At 39.6% G+C, this 18,535-nt stretch overlaps 1 protein-coding gene across 1 annotated transcript in view; it reads right to left on the minus strand.

The window, feature by feature from the left end:
• Positions 1-2,370: 2,370 nt before the first annotated feature.
• The window catches only part of nxph1 (neurexophilin 1), a 57,586-nt gene continuing 41,421 nt past the window's right edge, over positions 2,371-18,535 (minus strand). Inside the window, exon 2 of the mRNA XM_023428178.2 lies at positions 2,371-4,339. Within this exon, the coding sequence (XP_023283946.1) occupies positions 3,602-4,339 (738 nt within the window). The 3' untranslated portion in view covers positions 2,371-3,601. The remainder of the gene's footprint in view (positions 4,340-18,535) is intronic.

Raw genomic sequence — 18,535 nt, forward strand, 5'->3', positions numbered from 1 at the left:
TGTTATTATAGATTAATAATGAGAAAAATCACCATGGAAACAGGTAAATTAAGAGAAGAGACAGTTTTTTAATCCAGTGGAACTATAAGTATCAATGTGTGACCATTCACATTGATCTTAAAAAACACAGCAGCAGTAGCAATGAAAGGGGCTTAACGCTTAAGCATAGTTGCAAACTTTAGGTTTTTTGCTTTAATGTATATGAAGTAAATCATCGATGTTTAGGCTCGCCACTGTGTGCCACTGGGTCTGAAATCTCCCAGGAAAATAAAGGCTCAATTTACAGCACAAATGAAGTGCTGCCATTGTTCTGCCATTGTACAACCAAATAACTAACAAAACCCAATGATTCATCCCCACATTTTCTGTATAGCTGCAAAAGGAATCCTTTATATGCAAATGATTGTGATAATATACCACAGTATACTATAATGTTACTATTACAGAGTAACTGAAATGGTTATGTTTAAAAAAGGATTGGCTTCATAATAGGAGCAGAGCATCAGGTAGAGGTTATTCACAATAGTCTTAAGTTACTGAAGAACTCCCCATGCACAGCCATTGTTAGTAATCAGGTGCCAGTTGGTTACAGGAACGTCTTCAGTAAATATCAAATTTAACCATCGCACATTGAAACGACTTGCATTAAGAGCATACAACGCGTTTGACCTGTGGCTTTGTCAGGTTTGCTCCGGTTTGTTTCTTGCTTAGCGAACATGAAGGGACCAGAAGGGAAAAGTGTTGTTTGCTTTTAATAAAAATTAGAGTAAAGGGGCATCTCGTGGCTCACCTGGTAGAGCGCGTGCCTTCAGTACTCAGTCCTTACCGCAGCGGCCTGGGTTAGAATCCGACCCTAGGCCCTTTGCTGAATGTCATCCCCTCTCTCTCCCCCAACTTTCCTGTCTCTCTCTCACTGCTACTGTAATAAAGGCATACAAAGCCTGAAAAGAAAATGCCACAGTAAAGTAATTCCAGTGTGTAAGTACTTAATTTTGATTTTGTCTATATTCTTCACTTTTTGATTTTACATCTGAGGGCTGGTTGAAAAGGGACCAGTTCTTTGTGTCCGCTGTATCCTTGTACAGGCACCAAGAGTGGGATGGAGAAAGGAGTTTTGCCAGAGCTGCAGCCATGTGACACATATTTGGTTGTCTTCAGCTTTAATAAACTTGGTTATCTCAATGGATGATATATTGTGCCAGCTTTGAATACAAATAATAAGTGCAACAGTGTCTGTCTCACCTGTATGCAGCATTCAGCTTCAAGGTTCTGCTCAAGAAGGTTCCATTTCTCTATTGTATTGTAAGATCACAGTTTTTCACCCCCTTGTCCACCCTTGTGTCAGTGACTGTGAGGTTTCTGACTGTCTGCTGCCACAGTGCTCTCACAGTTCTATGGCTTGTAGTCACAGTGCAGATTTCTGTACATTTTCACTGATCTGCATAACTCGCTTCAGTTGTTGTTTTTGTGATACTTTACAACTGGACTCCACGATAAGTGAAAATAATTGTTTTAAATGAACAGAAGTGATATAATGCCAATGCCACTTTGTTTGCTAAAACAGTCGCTAGCCTGAAAAACAAATTCCTTGCTTCCTTCCATAAACAACCACTGTCCTTTGGGAGAGCAGACTTGAGGAGAAACCATTTTTCAAACCATAGGTACAATCTTTCATGAAGCATAGCCCTAACCCCGACCCCAATGCTAGTGAACTAACCCTCAAACTTGAACCATAGTTTATTTGGCATAACCATGATTTTCCACTAATCTTATCATACTTTACTTACTATGTGCAGCTATTGTAAAAAAATCTTTTTGAGGTGTTTGATTGATGGATGTGGGTGTGGCCTATTCATCTCTCTTATGTCATCAATTTGTGGCTGCCATTATTCAAAAACTTCCCAAAGGGCGGGGCTTAGCAGTAGCAGAGGGGACACTATCCTGAGCACACGCAACAAAACGCTTAATACTAGAGAGTGTAAGATACAAACTCCATTGTGACGATGAAACAAGCATGTGCTTGGGCTTGCGCCGTCTGTAAACAATTAGTTAATTAATTAGCTGAAGTATCTATCTATCTATCTATCTATCTATCTATCTATCTATCTATCTATCTATCTATCTATCTATCTATCTACAACTTGAAACTACTATGGTGTAATTCAGTCTGTCCCTAGACACTGGTGCCTGGTGTTGTCGCTCTTTCTTCTTCCACAGCTGACAGGTACACTGATATGTAAACTTCAACAAATCATTTCTGACTCATTAGGACGAAAGTCACAGTAAGAACTCAAATGTACCAGCATTCAGTTGATAAAATTTAATTCATATGTACATCTCCAGTCCCCACCCCCACCACCCCACCACCCCACCCCTCAGTAAAGAAAATTTCAATGAATACTTTTAATATATTTAGTCAGTTTTACAGCTTATGTACAGGATTGCTGTTTTCATGAAAATCACATCTAGGGCAGCAACATCATTTTCTTTGCTAGAGGAGTCAAGAACGAGCATAAATGAGTGAACAAGAGGACATAGCGGGAAGTGGAACACAGCTCATGGGGGCATGTATAGAAGTAGCGCAAATGGGATAAACTATGTACAATACAAACCATTCATACAAATTAGGCTCTAAGATATAGAATTCAATACATTACATTTGATATATTAAGTGACAATGAGCAAGCCCCATCTCCCTGAACAAATCACTGATCAATCAGTCATGTAATCAGACATTCAATCAGCCAAGAATGAAGCAATCACCCAACAAACTCAACATCTGTCTGCACTAGCAGGAGCACAGCTGAGAAGTGACAGCGTTTCAGTGTCTGAGCGCTTTACCACATTTTCTCTCCTGAATGAGACTTGCCTGAGGGAGACGTCTGCTCAGTCCAAGCTCACCACTAGATAGATAAGACCAACTCACATTTCTAAAAGCATCAAACTCACATTTAAATCTCCACTGTCTTCTTCAGATGCCTTGCAGGTTTTGTAAAAAACATCTGAGCTAGCTATTTTGTTTTTTATTCTTTTTAAATGAGGAGTTAATTTTGTTTTCTATTTATGCAGGATGAACTGCAGAGTGTAAATAGCACAGCAGGGGCAAACAGTCAATATGTTGTTGTCCAGAGAGTTCATGTATTACATATGAAATATGCTAAGAGAGGAAAACAAGGTTACAAACATGTAATTTGATAAGGAGTGTGAACTAAACATGAAGTAAAAACCAAGGGCAGAGTTTATAGGATAAAAAAAGGATAAAAAAAACAAATGACCAATAAGCCCTAGTTAGCTACACATGGTTCAACAGGGATAAAACATAATTCAGCAACAAAATTCAAACTGATAATAATTATAGTAATCAGAATTTTTCAGGTCATTTTAAGCACATTACTTTCTTTATATACTTTCTTTTAACAACAGTTAACAGTTAAAACTCCCTCAAAATCCAGAACAGTAAATTGGAAAATCACTTGGGATGGTTGACTCGCTGGTGTGGACATGTTTAGGGACATAACGGCTAACATACACATTTCTCTGGAATGGGTAGAAGCCCCAGTCTGTACTCTGCTTGTCCATGGTGAAAGTGAGTATGGGACTGTCACCCAGAGGGGAAATAGGGTGTGTCACTATGGTAGTTGTAGTCTGGGCACACTTTCTGCACCAGTTTGTAGTCGGTGCTGTAGAAGGAAATGAAGATGCAGATGACTTTGAAAGGCTTGGAGCAGAGCCAGGAAACATGGCTCTGGGTCTGCTCCTGGTAGCAGGTCTTGGATGGGTCGAAGTTGCAGAGCGTGTTCTTGGCACCTTTCTCCACCTTCTCGTACTCGATACGGCAATTGAAGGACTTTGAGTCCTTTGCATCGATGACAGACTGCTGTGAAGCCACATCGAACTCCACAATCTTGGTGGGTGGGACCAAGCTGACTGACACGTTTCCCTGACCAGTGGAGTTGTGGCGGAAGTAGACACTGAAAGTGCCATTACCATGATCCACAATCTTACCAGTGATCAGCAAGTTGAGTTTGACCGTCTTGATGTTGGAGTGGAAATCTCCCCAGCCGAACATCTTCTTGAATTTTCCTGTCTTAACCATGGGCCGCCGTTTAGCCCGTGGCCGCGAGTCCTGCAGGTCTGTGGAGTTCCTCAGCCAGTCCCACAGGTCCTGCTCCGAGTAGGGCTCTGGAGTGTCATAGTGAAGGTCCAAGGCTGTGCTGTTTTCTTTGCCATGCAGAGTCTGTGATAGCAGCCTACTGATTGACATATCCTTACTGCTTTCTGTCCATATATGCTTTAGTGTTGATTTGGGGCTTCCTGACTTCACATGGGCACTTGTAACCTGGGGAAGAGAGAGAAAAGCATCCATCAGCTGATATATCATATGTTTCATGTGGTTGGCTACGTTTCTCCTTGAGTCTCCTGTTCGTTTTACTGTTGGGTTGCAGTAACACTGTGTGTGTACTTGAGGCCTAAAAATGTGTTGAATTCATTCATTCTTTCTTCATAAAAAATTTGCAAAGCCAGTGCCTGGACTAATTTGAAACTTGCAATTTTTACATGCATGTTTGCTAACTAGCTAGTCTTCTTTGGTAACACTATCATATGATGCCCTTATAACTTCCAAGAATTTTCCCTGTCTAATTTAGTCTGTTTAATTTAGAATTAATGATAGGTAAAGTTCAGTTCTAGTTAACGAATTCCGCTAATAATAAATAATAATTCCCATGCAAGCATAACAATTCATCATATATATAAAATAAAATTATCCATAATAATTCAATATTGAATGAATATTTGCTTGGGCTTAAATGTAACTGTTCTGTTACTCCCACATTATATGAGGTGTTACTGTCTTCTTTTGCTCTTTACTTGCACATTAACACATTGCTTTGTAAGCTACCATCACCAACCGTGCATCAGTGCAACAGGATAGAACCAGAGGTGTGGGTACTATGTCATGGACTTCTGTGGGTGTTAGTTGAGACCAGCTCATTAAAACATTTCTCCACAGGGCCACTGGTGGTCAAACACTCCATTGAGTACCTTTCACAGCACAGCGCCCCCTGCCTTCAGCCTGAGGAGAGGTCTAAGTGAAGTAAGTGAAACTACTTGTGTTGGTGTAGAGATCCTATAAAGGGCTGTCTTTGAATTTCTAACAACACCCAATAGCTCCCCTAAATCCATCTTATAGCTCATTTTTTATATCAAGGTGGTCAATGCTACATGTACAAGGTCAGGGCGCTGGATTTTTTTAAAAGTTCTGTTCAGTATTTAATGTTCCCAGTGCCATTATATAATATGCTTGTGATGTAATATGCCTGTATGTATTATTTAAGAATTCTGTGGAATTTCATGGAGGTGGATGAGCGGAAAGGGGGTTACAGTTGAAGGCCCTAAAAGGGCTTTAGCTGGCTCTTCCACTACAAGAACATATTTCTGTAGTGGGTGAAGTGATGCGTCATGAGATATTACTTATGTTTATCATCTATATCATCTATATCATCTATATCATTATATCATTCAGGAAATATTGACTTTCACATTTGAGCATGCCATTTTGACAAAACTGACCAATCAAATATATTCCATGGGGGTTAGAGATAATCGATCTTTGCTTTAAGCTTCAATTTCAAATGCCGACAGCTCCAAATTGGGAATTATAGCCCAACAAGCTGTGCGAGAAAGAGAATACAGCAATCAAAATAAAACATATTGCTCCTAGGGAGTATCTGCTAGCTCACACAGATAAAGTCAGTGGCTGTTCAGCATTAAAAGACCAGACTATTAACTAAAGAGTGCCCCTTGAATTGATGATTGATGAACCCGAGGGTTTTCACTATTTAGCGCCAATGAGTGGAATTATGTTCATACAGGCCCCACTGGAGGTGGTATGTGACATTGATTGCCTGATTTCTACTGTAAGGCGTGACAGCAGATTTGTCTTGCTGAGATTTTTGCATTTTGCTGGTTGCCCCCACGATCGATACTTGGAAAATAAGGTTTTGCTACCAATCACCTGGCCTTTGAATTGAATTGCCTCACAGTGTGTCTCTCAGGACCATAGGGACATACAGTCTCCTTTACACATACTATTACTAGGGGAATGTATCTGTACTGTAAAGTATGTCACAGCAACCCTGTCTTCTACAAATTACATTTCTATACAACTAAACTGCAACATTATCACTGGATTATGTTTAAAGGGAGGATATATTTGAATGAATGAAGTGGAATATTAATTAACAGTAGCTGAGTCGCTTGAGTGTGGATGGTGGACGTCTAAGCGCACATCTGTCGTCTGTGTAAGAAATGGATGGATGGATGGATGGATGGTGATTTATAAAATATCAGTATCTGTACAGATTTTAATGATTCTGGTATTACATTGTATCAGTTTCAAATGATTCTGGTATTACATTGTATCAGGGTTCTCACCCTGATACAATGTAATACCAGAATCATTAAAATCATGCAGTATTGACTCAATACTGCATGATTTGATCTCACCCTGATACAATGTAATCTCACCCTGATACAATGTAATGTACAATGTACAATTTTAATGATTCTGGTATTACATTGTATCAGGGTGAGATCAAATCATGCAGTATTGAGTCAATACTGCATGATTTGATCTCATAAAATGTAATGTACAATGAGTTTGACAAGTGGATTTACAGAGGAGAGTAAATCTGTTGTATCGCTGTCTGTAATGTTAAACTGCCTTTTCTGCTAACCTCCTGTTAGATGAGAACAAATGTAAACATGGTAACTGTCAACATCAAGCGTGGTGACAGCTTCAACCTCAAAATACTTTAAAAATATAAAAAATAGATAGATAGATAGATAGATAGATAGATAGATAGATAGATAGATAGATAGATAGATAGATAGATAGATAGATACTTTATTTATCCCCTATGAGAAATTCATGTGTCCATTAGCTCATTGTTGATAATAATAAAAAACTGTTAATAATAAATAAACAATAATAATTAAATTAGTCCACTTCCTTTGGCTAAGCCTGATGGCAGTGGGAACAAAGGCTCTCCTGAACCTCTCTGTTCTGCAGCACAGTGAGATGAGACATTTGCTGCAGCTGTAGCTGCTTCTCTGTCCTGCCAGGATGGTTGGTATCGTCCAAGATGGCCTCCATCTTACATTGCATGCATCTCTCCACAACAGTCCTGAGCGAGTTCAGACTCCTGCCAAGCACAGACCCAGCCTTTTTTACCAGCTTGTCCATGATGTTAAATTTCACTGATGAAAACTCTTAAACTCTCTTAAATCTATTTGATCTAAAATCATAATATAAATGTAATCAAAAAAAGACACTAGACCAAAGTCAATTGCCAAAATGAATAGTAATCATTAGAAGCCAAGCTTTGCACTTCACAGGTACAAACTGATGAATAAAAAGTTAATTTAAAAGGGTGTAACATTAAAAGGACATTCATTATATCCAGACCTAACTGTATACTAAGTGTAAGACTGTTGAATAACAAACGTCACCCCCCGGAGAATATATTCTACAGTAGACATGAAGAAAATCAAAAGTGAAGAAACAAACAGAAGCTGATTGACGTTAACAGCCCACTCAGTGGCGCTGAAGAGGATCTCAGGGGATCTATCTGTAGCCTGCAGGTTTAAGCACAGAGAGCACTTGCCTGTGTGAGGCAGACACACTCAGCAATCATTTCCTATTCAAACAGTCTGAGGTGCCCTTCTCATACTGAAGAATATCACAGTGTGGTGGAGGGTGAGGATTACATTGGAATGGATTTATGATAATGTGACTGCTTATGAAGAGGATCTGGAAAAGTCCCTTTCTCAGAGTGCATTCAGTAGAATTTACTAAAAAATGAACATAAAACACAAGACAAAGCGCCTGAGATGCAGTTGGATCTTCTTTTTCTTTTAATCCTCATAGAAATTCAGTTTGTCTAGTCAGCTGTACAAAGTGACATAAAAACTATGTCACACACCAGCAGTGAGAACTTATTTCATTTCATCTGAACCAGTGGAGGAAGACAATTTATGGACCTTCACTTAAATAAAAATATCAATACCAATACCAATCAATGAAACGCCTTACAGTTTATATTACAGAGTGATTATTATTTGATGCACTAATGTGTATGCAGTATTTTTAAGATGTATCTTGTGGAGGTAGGGCAAATTTTATATACTGTTGGTTGAAATAATTTACTGTATAGGAATACATGGTATTCCATATGGACATTACTCACTCTTAATCTAATCTACAAAGTAACTATAGCTATCAGAAAGATGTAGAAGAGTAAAAAGTACAGTGGATTAGAAGTTTATCTTAAAATTTAGATACTTGAAATACAATTACTTAGTTACAGCAGGGACAGATTAACTCTCTTAGAGCCCAGGGGTGAAAATTAACTATATTGGTTAGATTGGCTAAAAATACACCAGCCATCATAGAGCTTTTACCGTTTCAGGTTTTAATTGGGCTTTAGTGGCGCATGTTTCTAAACGAATTTGTAATTAATCTGACTGCCACAAAATAATTGCCTCACAGACAACAGAGGGCCTTCGGGGCCCATGAGAGTCTTGATTCCCTGGGCAGTTTCCTGCGTCCTTTAACATTTGTTAAAAACTACAGTGCATAGCTGTTGTTAGCCTGATATATAAATTGAATTGTTATTTTGTTTAACTGCATTCATTCAGTCTGATGTTCTGTTACAGAATGAGTGTGTTTGGGAGGGCCAGTGTCATTTTAAGTCAACACAGAAGCTGCTAGGAGTTACTTTAATGTTTTTCACAAAGATCTAAGAAACATGCCATTTTAAAGTTGTCATATATACACATGTAAGTTGACTTAAAACAACCTGTACAACTGCAACAATTTTATCACAAATTTAACACTATTTATATGCCCATTTTTTCTGTCAGTATTTTTCATGTTGTAAGGTCTTGGCCTCACCCTGTAAATTGCTTTGAGTTAATGTATGTTATGATTTTGCGCTATACAAATAAAAAATTTAATCGAATTGAATAGATTGAATAGATGTAGGAAAATAATAAGCCTTTTCTTAATCCTGTTCACAAAGCTCTGATTGGTCAATTATTTTTCCAGCCAGTTGTCAGGATCGAACATCATCCAGTATGTTTTGGCTGAGGGCCAGTGGGTTTGCTGGATCCTGGAGCTGCCAGCTGTAGTATGCTCACCTGAGGGAATGGTGCATCTGGTAAACATGGCCAGCACAGGCCTTGCACATACCTGACAAACAGCCAGAAAGCCATTTGGTTGCCTCCAGGCAAGGAAGACTTCTGGGCAAGTCAACCAGCACTGTCTTTACTCCAGACATGACTTTACTAAAGTGTTTGTCTTTGACTATAATTTCATAGTTATAAATGCTGGTGTGACTCATCTCTTAGGCTGTGAGTTAAGCTTTTTTGTATAAAGAGATATTTGTGTGACAGATCCTCAGTCTGTTGGTGACTCATTCATTAACCAGACATAAAAGCCCATAAAAGCTGCATGCTGCTTTACAGTGAGCTGTCTATTCAAGTGAATTTTATCTATTCTTATTAACAAAAGTCATCTCAAGGTACTTTTCATACAGTAGGTCTAGACCATTACTCTTTGTGATCTTATTTACAGAGACTCAACATGTCCCCATGAGCAAGCACTTGGCGACAGTGGCAACACAAAACTACTTTTTAACAGGTAGAAATCTTGAACAGATCCGGGGCAGTCTGTCTCAGCTTGTTGGGCAAGAGAGAGGGGTAGAGAGAGAGAGAGAGAGAGAGAGAGAGAGAGAGAGAGAGAAAGAAAGAGACACTCCTGCTTCCCCATGTCTCACCTGTCCTTTTTTATATTACTTGACCTTTTGACTTCAGCTTTATACCCACTGCTATGAAGCAGTTTCAAGTTGTCCTGTAGATGTCTCAGCTGCTTCCAGTTCCAGGTCATTTGGCACAGGAGGTGTCATTGTGTGTGTGTGTGTGTGTGTGTGTGTGTGTGTGTGTGTGTGTGTGTGTGTGTGTGTATGTGTGTGCGTGTGTATGTGCATATGGTGTAAGCTGTCTGATAACCACAAATGCTTACTCTCTGACTGACTGACTATCACCACTGACAGATACATGATGTTGTACTGACTGTCTGCAGTGAGACAGGTTTGTAATATTTACATCACTTTGACAATAATGTTGTAATACATGCATGGCATCATACAGTATGTCTACATCTACTGTCTACTTGGAAAAAAAACAGCCTTTAAATCAGAGTTCACAGCATGACATCAATTTAGGATAGCTGCTCATATACTCACTTTAATATTCAGCACAGGGTGGACTGGTAATCTGGTTGTTCTGTCAAAGCCCAGAATTGCTGGTGGAATTGTAACGTTATGTGGCCATCAATGACCCAGATTGGGCCGACCTAAATATTAATTAGCCCGCAGTTTTTAGTTAGTGAAAGTTTGAGTGAAACAGCAGCCATCTGGATTGTTGTCTGAGATAAATATCAGTAAGGTTGTGTGGTGAAAGATGGTGTTATGCTGCTATTTATGGAGTCAACATAAGATAAGTCAGATGAAGTTGAGTAGTTCTTTCATGCCACTGGGGAAAAAAAATCTGTGTTGATTAATGATGTCAGCTTTGTGTCTCTGACTATTTATTGGGCAGCTTTCAAGAGTGGATTCCTGAAATTCTGGCAAAAACAACCACAAAAATGATTGAAAACAGAATTTGATGGGAAGCTGAGCTTCTCTGAAACTGGAGCTGTGCACTTTGTGTACGGCTGCTCTGGGTCAATCTCAAAGACTTAAGATTCAAGATGTGTATGTTGACTGTTGGGATGGGTGCCATCTTACATTATATTAATATTATTACCCATACAGTCTGCATGAGTTGGACCAGTATAATTTCATTTGCAAAGAGAACTTCCCAAATCAAGCTGTGATGTATCTAATTAGCAGAAGTGCCGCTTGTGAACAGCAAAGGCAGGCAACTGCTTGGGGCCCCCGGGATGTTAGAGGGCCCCCGCGGGCTGACAAACTTAACTCCAATGTCTCAAAATGCAGCTCCCTCCCCCTTAAACAATTTGTAACGACATCTCAGAGACAGTGTTGCCAGTTATTTTCAGTAAAGCCTTTTAAATCTAATCATAATTAAATTAAACTAAACTGACTGAAACTACATATATTAGCTTTTTTTAAGGAGCACAATGTGCATCTAAATCCAACACTCCAATATTAAAAATTTTAATTCTTTTATTCAGGCTGAGCTATCATTCGGAGGTGGTCTGGGCCACATGTGTCCACATTCTTTTCACAGTGTGAAGACAAATGCGTCCTGGCCACATTAAAAGACCAGGTATTCTACTGACATCCTCTGTCACAGTCTAATTAGTCCCAATTTTATTTTATAATTTACTATTTCAAGTGGATAAAACCTTATTTCACTGTAGAGCTGTGCACAGCACATGACTTTGCTCAACCCCTCCGTGCCCTGCTATCTCTCTCACTCGCTCGCTCTCTCTCTCTCACTCTTTCTCACTCACACACACACTAACAACGGACCTTCTCTCAATTGGCTAAAAACAACAACACATACCTGTTTATTTGGATATAAAGGGGGGAAGTGTTCAATGGAGACGAATGTGAAGACACATTTTAAAGCAGGTGTGAACTGACGTACTTAGGGCTGACCACTTGTGATTGGATCACTGAAGACGCATGTTAATACTAAGTCTGAACAGGGCCAGAGTCGGCGCATTAAAGTCAGACGTCATTGTAGTCTGCTACAGGGACAACATTTATACTCCAGGTCAGTACACCATCAATAAATACACAAAGGTATTTGTACGAGGAGGCCTAGAATATGGTTTCACTCCTCTGATGGTAATCATCACACTATAATATAGATCTTTAAATAATAGTAGTTATTATTGTTATAGCCTCTACACTCACTTTACACTCAAAGTAAAAATGACAATGCATTTTTAGGAATAGAAATTATCATAGAGCTGGAAGGAACAGCATGTAAGTCCAAAGACATCCTGTAGATCATCCAGCTCCAGGCCTCTGTCATCTCACTGCATGATTTCAGCTGGTGGCTGGGGAGGCCATCCAGATCAGAGGCCTTACTGGGGCAGGTGTTTAGAAGAAGTCTCTGAACTATGTACATGTTGGTCGTACAGTTAAATGCAGGTAATAAATATCTTGAGCTACGTTTGGCTCTTGTGAGAGATCAACTTCACATCCATCTGGAGCGGCTTCTGAATTATTATTATTTGGCTACAAAATAAGAGTCTCGACCAGGTAAGAAGAGCTTACTAGAGGTTCTGTTGGGCAGTTCTACCGCTACACACAAACACACACACACACACACACACACACACACACACACACACATATATTGATAGAACCACACAAACATCATATCCACAAATTGGATTAACCTTCAAAATAAGTCTCAACATGTTTTAGGGAAGTATTGGCTGTTATACAAAACCTTATGCAATTTATACTGACAAATACAGAATCACAGACACTTTCAAAGTAAGAATCTCAAAAAGGTAAGAGGTAAGGTAGGTCATAAAAGTTCGATCTTAAAAGCTATGGTCTATATGGTCTATATGGGGATATAGTGGTATAACTTTATTGCAGATCAACTTCTGTTTGGGCATGTACATATGTCAAATGATGCGCTGACAACAAATGGCAGTAAGTCCGTGTAGCTCATAGTTTTTTGCAGTATATCTGTATATATTAGCATATCTTTTGTTGATTGATGTTTTTTATTCTAGGTCGTTTCGTCTCACGATGGACAAAATCATGTACACCAAGGAAGAACTCCTGGCTTTAAAGTTTACCAGATATGGAGTTAAACATCCCATACCGGCTGAGCTGAAGAAGCCGTACTGTGGATGCAAAGCCGGGACTAATCTAAAGGCTAGGAGATGGAGATACAAGCCTTTTCTACCATCAATCCTCATGAGAAATGTTAACTCCCTGGCTAACAAGTATGATGAACTCTTTTGAAGAACCAGCAAGCATATCGTGAGTGTAGTCTCATGTGTTTCACGGAGACCTGGTTTAACGATAACACTCCCGACTATTGTGTGGATTTAACCGGCTTCACTGCAGTACAAGCGGACAGAGACGCCAGAGCAAATGGAAAGAATAAAGGTGGAGGACTGGTTCTGCTTGTGAACAATAGATGGTGCAACCCCGGTCATATCACAGTGAAGGGGAAGATCTGTTGTTGGGATATTGAACTGTTGGCAGTTGGTCTTGGACTATGTACTAAGAGAGTTCTCACACATCGTCGCCATTGTTGTTTACATTCAACCACGAGCAGAGCCTGCAGACACTTGTGACATCATTCACGAGACTGTTGCGAGACCCAGCACCCTGATGCATTCATTGCAATATTGGGGGATTTTAACCATGTCACTCTCCCCTTTCATCTGACTGGCTTCACTCAGTATGTTGACTGTTCCACACGGGAAAACAAGACACTAGATATGTTGTATGCTAATTGCAAGGAGGCCTACACTGCGTCAGCTCTACCACCACTTGGCAGATCAGATCATAATCTGTTTTTTCTTCAGCCTTCCTACAAGCCCTGTGTACTGAGGCAGGCTGCAACCACCTGCTCATTCAGGAACTAGATCCCGGAGGCCAGTGAGTGTCTAAAACACTGTTTTGAGTGCACAGATTGGAATGTACTGTTGGAGTCACAGGAACATGATAACAGCAAGGACCCTGACTTTGATAGTGTTGGGACTCATTCAAGAGACCAAAGGTTTCTTTGCTCCACTGTTCACAACTGGGGACGACCCTCCCCAGGGACCTCACTGACCAGTCAGTGTGTGACATATGACCCCACAGGGTGTCACCAAACAAAAGCAGATTTCCTTCTCTCTCTCTCTTTTCTCTTCTCAGCTTGCTCTGGAGAGCAGCTCCTGTTCTCCCCTCTCAGCTCTTCAAGGGGCAACAAGACCCCAGCCCAGGTCAGCCCTGCTACCTGACACAACAGCTGTCTTGCCGGCCTGCTCATGGCAGACTGCAAACACTCTTCTCCTCAACAGCAGCGACCTACTTCAGATAAACTAAGAGTAAACCAAGTTGTCTTCAGAAACAACAGCTACAACACAAGGCAAGCCAGCTGATTTTCCAGGCAGCAGGAGTCACAGCAGAGTTAGCATGGAACAGCTAACTCTGAGGAGAACAAAGGAGATAACAGCTGAAGCCACAAAGACAGACAGGACTTTACTCCTCCAGGAAGCCTCCCAACTCACTGGACTTAACAACAACACTGGAAAGGATCTCTTTGTTTGTTTTCAAGGACTGGGTAACGTTAACTGACTGGGCCTAACCTCTCCTAGCATGGCATAGTACAGCACTACTAAGTAGCATTAACTTTGTTAATGTACATGTGGATTAATGTCTTGTTTTTGAAATGTTTGCTTAGGTTGTGGTCAGTTATACAGTTAATCGGGTACTTGTATGTTCACACACATACCTGTAGTACATCTCAGTTCTAGAACCTGCATGAAACTAACCTTTTCCCTCTAACCTGGTACCTTTAGATTACATGAGCTAGGCTAACAAAGAAACTCACACCTTCCCTCCCACACACACACCAGGTGGTCTCAGTCACCATTTTGAGTAGTTTCTTTGTTTACCGCCATCTTGTGTAGCCTTCTTTGTTCTGGTCATGTGGTCACAGTGACCACTTTGAATCGGCCATCTTGCCTTTGTTTGTGTCCCCACAGACACACACACATACCCCTACACATACACACACCTGTATATACTATATTAGACATTGTGTTTTACTCTGCTCCATTGTAAATAAATTTATGATAGCCAATAAATTTATAGACAACAGAAATCCAACATATTTGGTGTCCAGCTCATGAGGTAGAGCTCAGACCCAACAATAAACAAAACTCTATCTACTCCTATGAATGTTGTTTCATGTCAGTAGCAGAAATTTAAAAAAAACTTCAACATGATAAAAGTATAAGTACTTTTATCATGTCCAGGTTATATGCAAAACAATCATTAACACAAACAGCCACTAAAAGCGGTGTACCTCAACCAAACTGCAGCAGAAATCTCTCCAAAGTCTGCCAGCAGCAGGAGTTATGAGTAATATCCACAGGCTAACAGGCTGACTAGCACTGAGTTTACTGTGTGTCTATCTTACATGAATGAATCTGGTGCACCCCAAGGCTCCCAAGCAGCCTCTTCAGTATTCTTTAGTGTATGTGGTTCAGCGTTTACAGGCAGTGTCACAGAACTCAAGTGTGTGGAACAGCTGGTATCAGCAGCAGTCGTAGTCTTCGTACTGGTTTTCAGTACTGAACAGTCTCTGTAGTGCAGACAGCTACGGTAAGCCCAGGCGGAAAACTGGATGCAGTCAGTCATCACCTGCAGTGCTTAAAGCTAAACTTTATCAGACAGTACTCAAGTGAGTCTCATTATACAGCTGCAGGTTTGTTGGTGACATATAACAGCTGTACAGGTGGGAGATGGTGAGAACATGTTTGACTTTGGAGTGCAGCATGTGGTTATTTCCTGGAGGTAGTACATACCAGTGTAAACTTTTGATAACTTTCAGATGTATGTGCACGGAAGATTAGTTTGTTCACTCTTGACCAGCGTCAGTCATTTGGATTGAGGAAAACCCCTGATAATAAAACTCATAAATACAGATTTACTGCAGTGCCCTTAAATTTTCTCACTTTAGAAGAAATCCAAGGAGTTCTTTCATTTGTTCTTGTAATTAACTTTTTGCTGAACACACAGGTATTATTGATGTGGCCATGTTATTGCCAACAGCTGCGGAGAGGGACAATAAATCAAATCACAACACTTGCATTGCGATCCATGTTCTATTGTGAGCACTGTGGATATTTGCTCCTCAGTGACTGGAGAAAGAAATGGCCTGAGAGCACGGATTGTATTAATTCATACTGTACACACTGTAGTGATGCAAAAACAGATATGATAGGTAAGTGACACCCAGCGAACCATCTATTAATTAATTTTAGCTATATGACAAGTAGAAAGCAGACGAACAGAATCTAATCCCTGGCTTTGGTTTCTAAAGAATGAGCAGCGTCGACACTATTTCATTTGCTTTTTTACAGTAAAATAAGACAGAAGACAAAAGATCTGAGATGAGATGAGCTCCAGATTCTCTGGCTCTTTTGAAAATTTCCAATCATCATACACATGCAGAGGGAGCTGCAAAGCAGGGCCAGAATAAAATGCTGGGCAAAGAATGAAGGCCTGAACACAATGTGGTGCATGAAAGAAGCCTTATGAAAGCTCCAGAGAATCCAAACAGAAAGGAGGAAGAGAAAAAGTTTGAGGGTGTTACAATATAGGAAGAGGAGGACTGAGGAGGATTGACCCTGAACATATGGACTATTAACCTTCAGTTCAGCAGAGTGTAAGAGAAAAACTGAGCTCTACACTGGCTGTACACTGATAAATGAACATACTTGATAGGCCTGTAAGGATGTTCGACTCACAGACATGGACATGTACTATTAACATGTTTTCAAAGGTATAACAATTTACTATTTAGATAATTACACATGGAATTACACACTGTGCAACTGTTTTTGTCATTCACCATTTCAGCTGGTGGCAATATGTCAAAATCACTATTAACATGTTTTCTAAGGTATAATAGTTTCCTGCTAGATCATGTGGTAATGATGCTAACACATGAATATTGTACTGATACATAACAAAGTTAAAGGTGTGATGTGCTTGTGTCCTGCTCTGTGTATTTTAGCAGTTCCTCATTAAAAGTGAGTGAAACGTAGTGACCCTGCCCCTGAACTCCTCTCTAGCACACTGCACACCTTTTACCCATCTTAATATTAGCTTGGCATTATTCATGTGAGGACCAGATATAATTTGGAGTCAGTCTCATGAACAGGCTCTTTGTAATAACAAAGAAGATAAATAACCACATCAGGTTCAGTCAAATGCAGCATGATCTACCATCAGTCATCAGAATTAGATTTTCCTATGTGAGCATGGAGCACAGATGATGCAGAATGACCACCAAAACCAAAACTTTCCAATCAGTAAATTAACTCTAAGTCCATTTGACTTCATGTTTACAGCTCTTCATGTGTAATAAGTCAGTATGAACATGAAATTGATCAGAACTAAAATGAACTAGGATGTGATACACTGCAATTCAGATTTCACTGAATTTTGAATATGCGTCATAAGTGAAGAAGGCTACAAGGATTTTAATGGATTCAAATTTGGGTGCTTTCAACAACCCAGTATGTGCACATGTTCTCGTCTAGACTGGTGGTGTAACACCTCACATTTCCCTTACACCACATCTTTTTGCATTGACATTGAAAGCAGTGACAATAACCCCGGTCTTCAAGCTGAGAGAGATGTCAGCAGATGGGGCAGAGGCAACGGAGAGTCACAATATAAAGGATGTACCAAGAACATCATGGGTTTTTCACATTCCTTGTTTGAATTAATTTGTTTTTCAGTGAAAAGGGACAAATAACTGTGACAATTAAAACTATAGACTTGGGCTCAACAATATGCAATATGCAAAAAAAAAACCAAAACATATACATATTGTGATTGCAGTGATGATTTTAATGGGAATGATCAATTTTGCATTTCATTTTCACTGGGAAAAAATATAAAAATGATATGGTTTTTGCTTGGGTCTGTGCCAAACAAGACTGTTCCCTTACATCTGGAGAATATTATTTGTAGGCTGGAGCGTCTCTGTAGCACCACAATGCTTCATTTATAATTATATGTCGTGACACATTATCAAAAAATTACACTTAGCCATACTTACATTTAACTAATATTTGGATTAATTTTTTTTCACATGTAACCAGTTACATGTGAAAGGATTACTTAATTAAATTACAAAATAAATTTAATAGTACAATATTTAGTTTAGTTGCTGCTTACAAAGGTCAGAATATATTCATTTTGTTAAAAAGATGAAATGTAGAATATTACATTCATTCTGTTGCTTTGCATCTTTTGAACAGGAACACCTTCTCCTTCCTGTGATATATCTACAGACAACGCGGTTCTGACAGGTGTGAGGTCTAATAACACTTATTATCTTCATTCAGCTTTGTGTTTTCATTAAATATTAACAAAAAGAGGTCATTAGGTTGTAAAAGTCACCAAATGTACTTTAATGTAGTGATTAAAACAGGTAAAACAGATTGATTACATTTTAATCTCTGTCTCTTATACACATCTCTGCCCAGAATTTGGCTTCTACATGGCTTCAAACAATTGCAAATTATGAGAAAACCGTTACTTCATTTCCAAAAACCGAAAAGACCGTGACAGACACTGAAGCCAGAAGTTTCTACAGTCTCTATTTTATTCAGATATTCCTTAAAATGAGTGTGTAAAGCTCAGTGCGAAGACAGAGTGAGATTCTTTTGAAAAAAAAAGACGATTACATTAGGTGTCAATGAGAGTGAGACAGGTATTGCTGCCGGACTCGGCACCCC

Source organism: Seriola lalandi, unplaced genomic scaffold, assembly GCF_002814215.2.
Source record: "Seriola lalandi dorsalis isolate HSWRI2012SDOR001 ecotype SW California unplaced genomic scaffold, Sedor1 jcf7180002054868, whole genome shotgun sequence".
Classification (NCBI taxonomy): domain Eukaryota; kingdom Metazoa; phylum Chordata; class Actinopteri; order Carangiformes; family Carangidae; genus Seriola; species Seriola lalandi.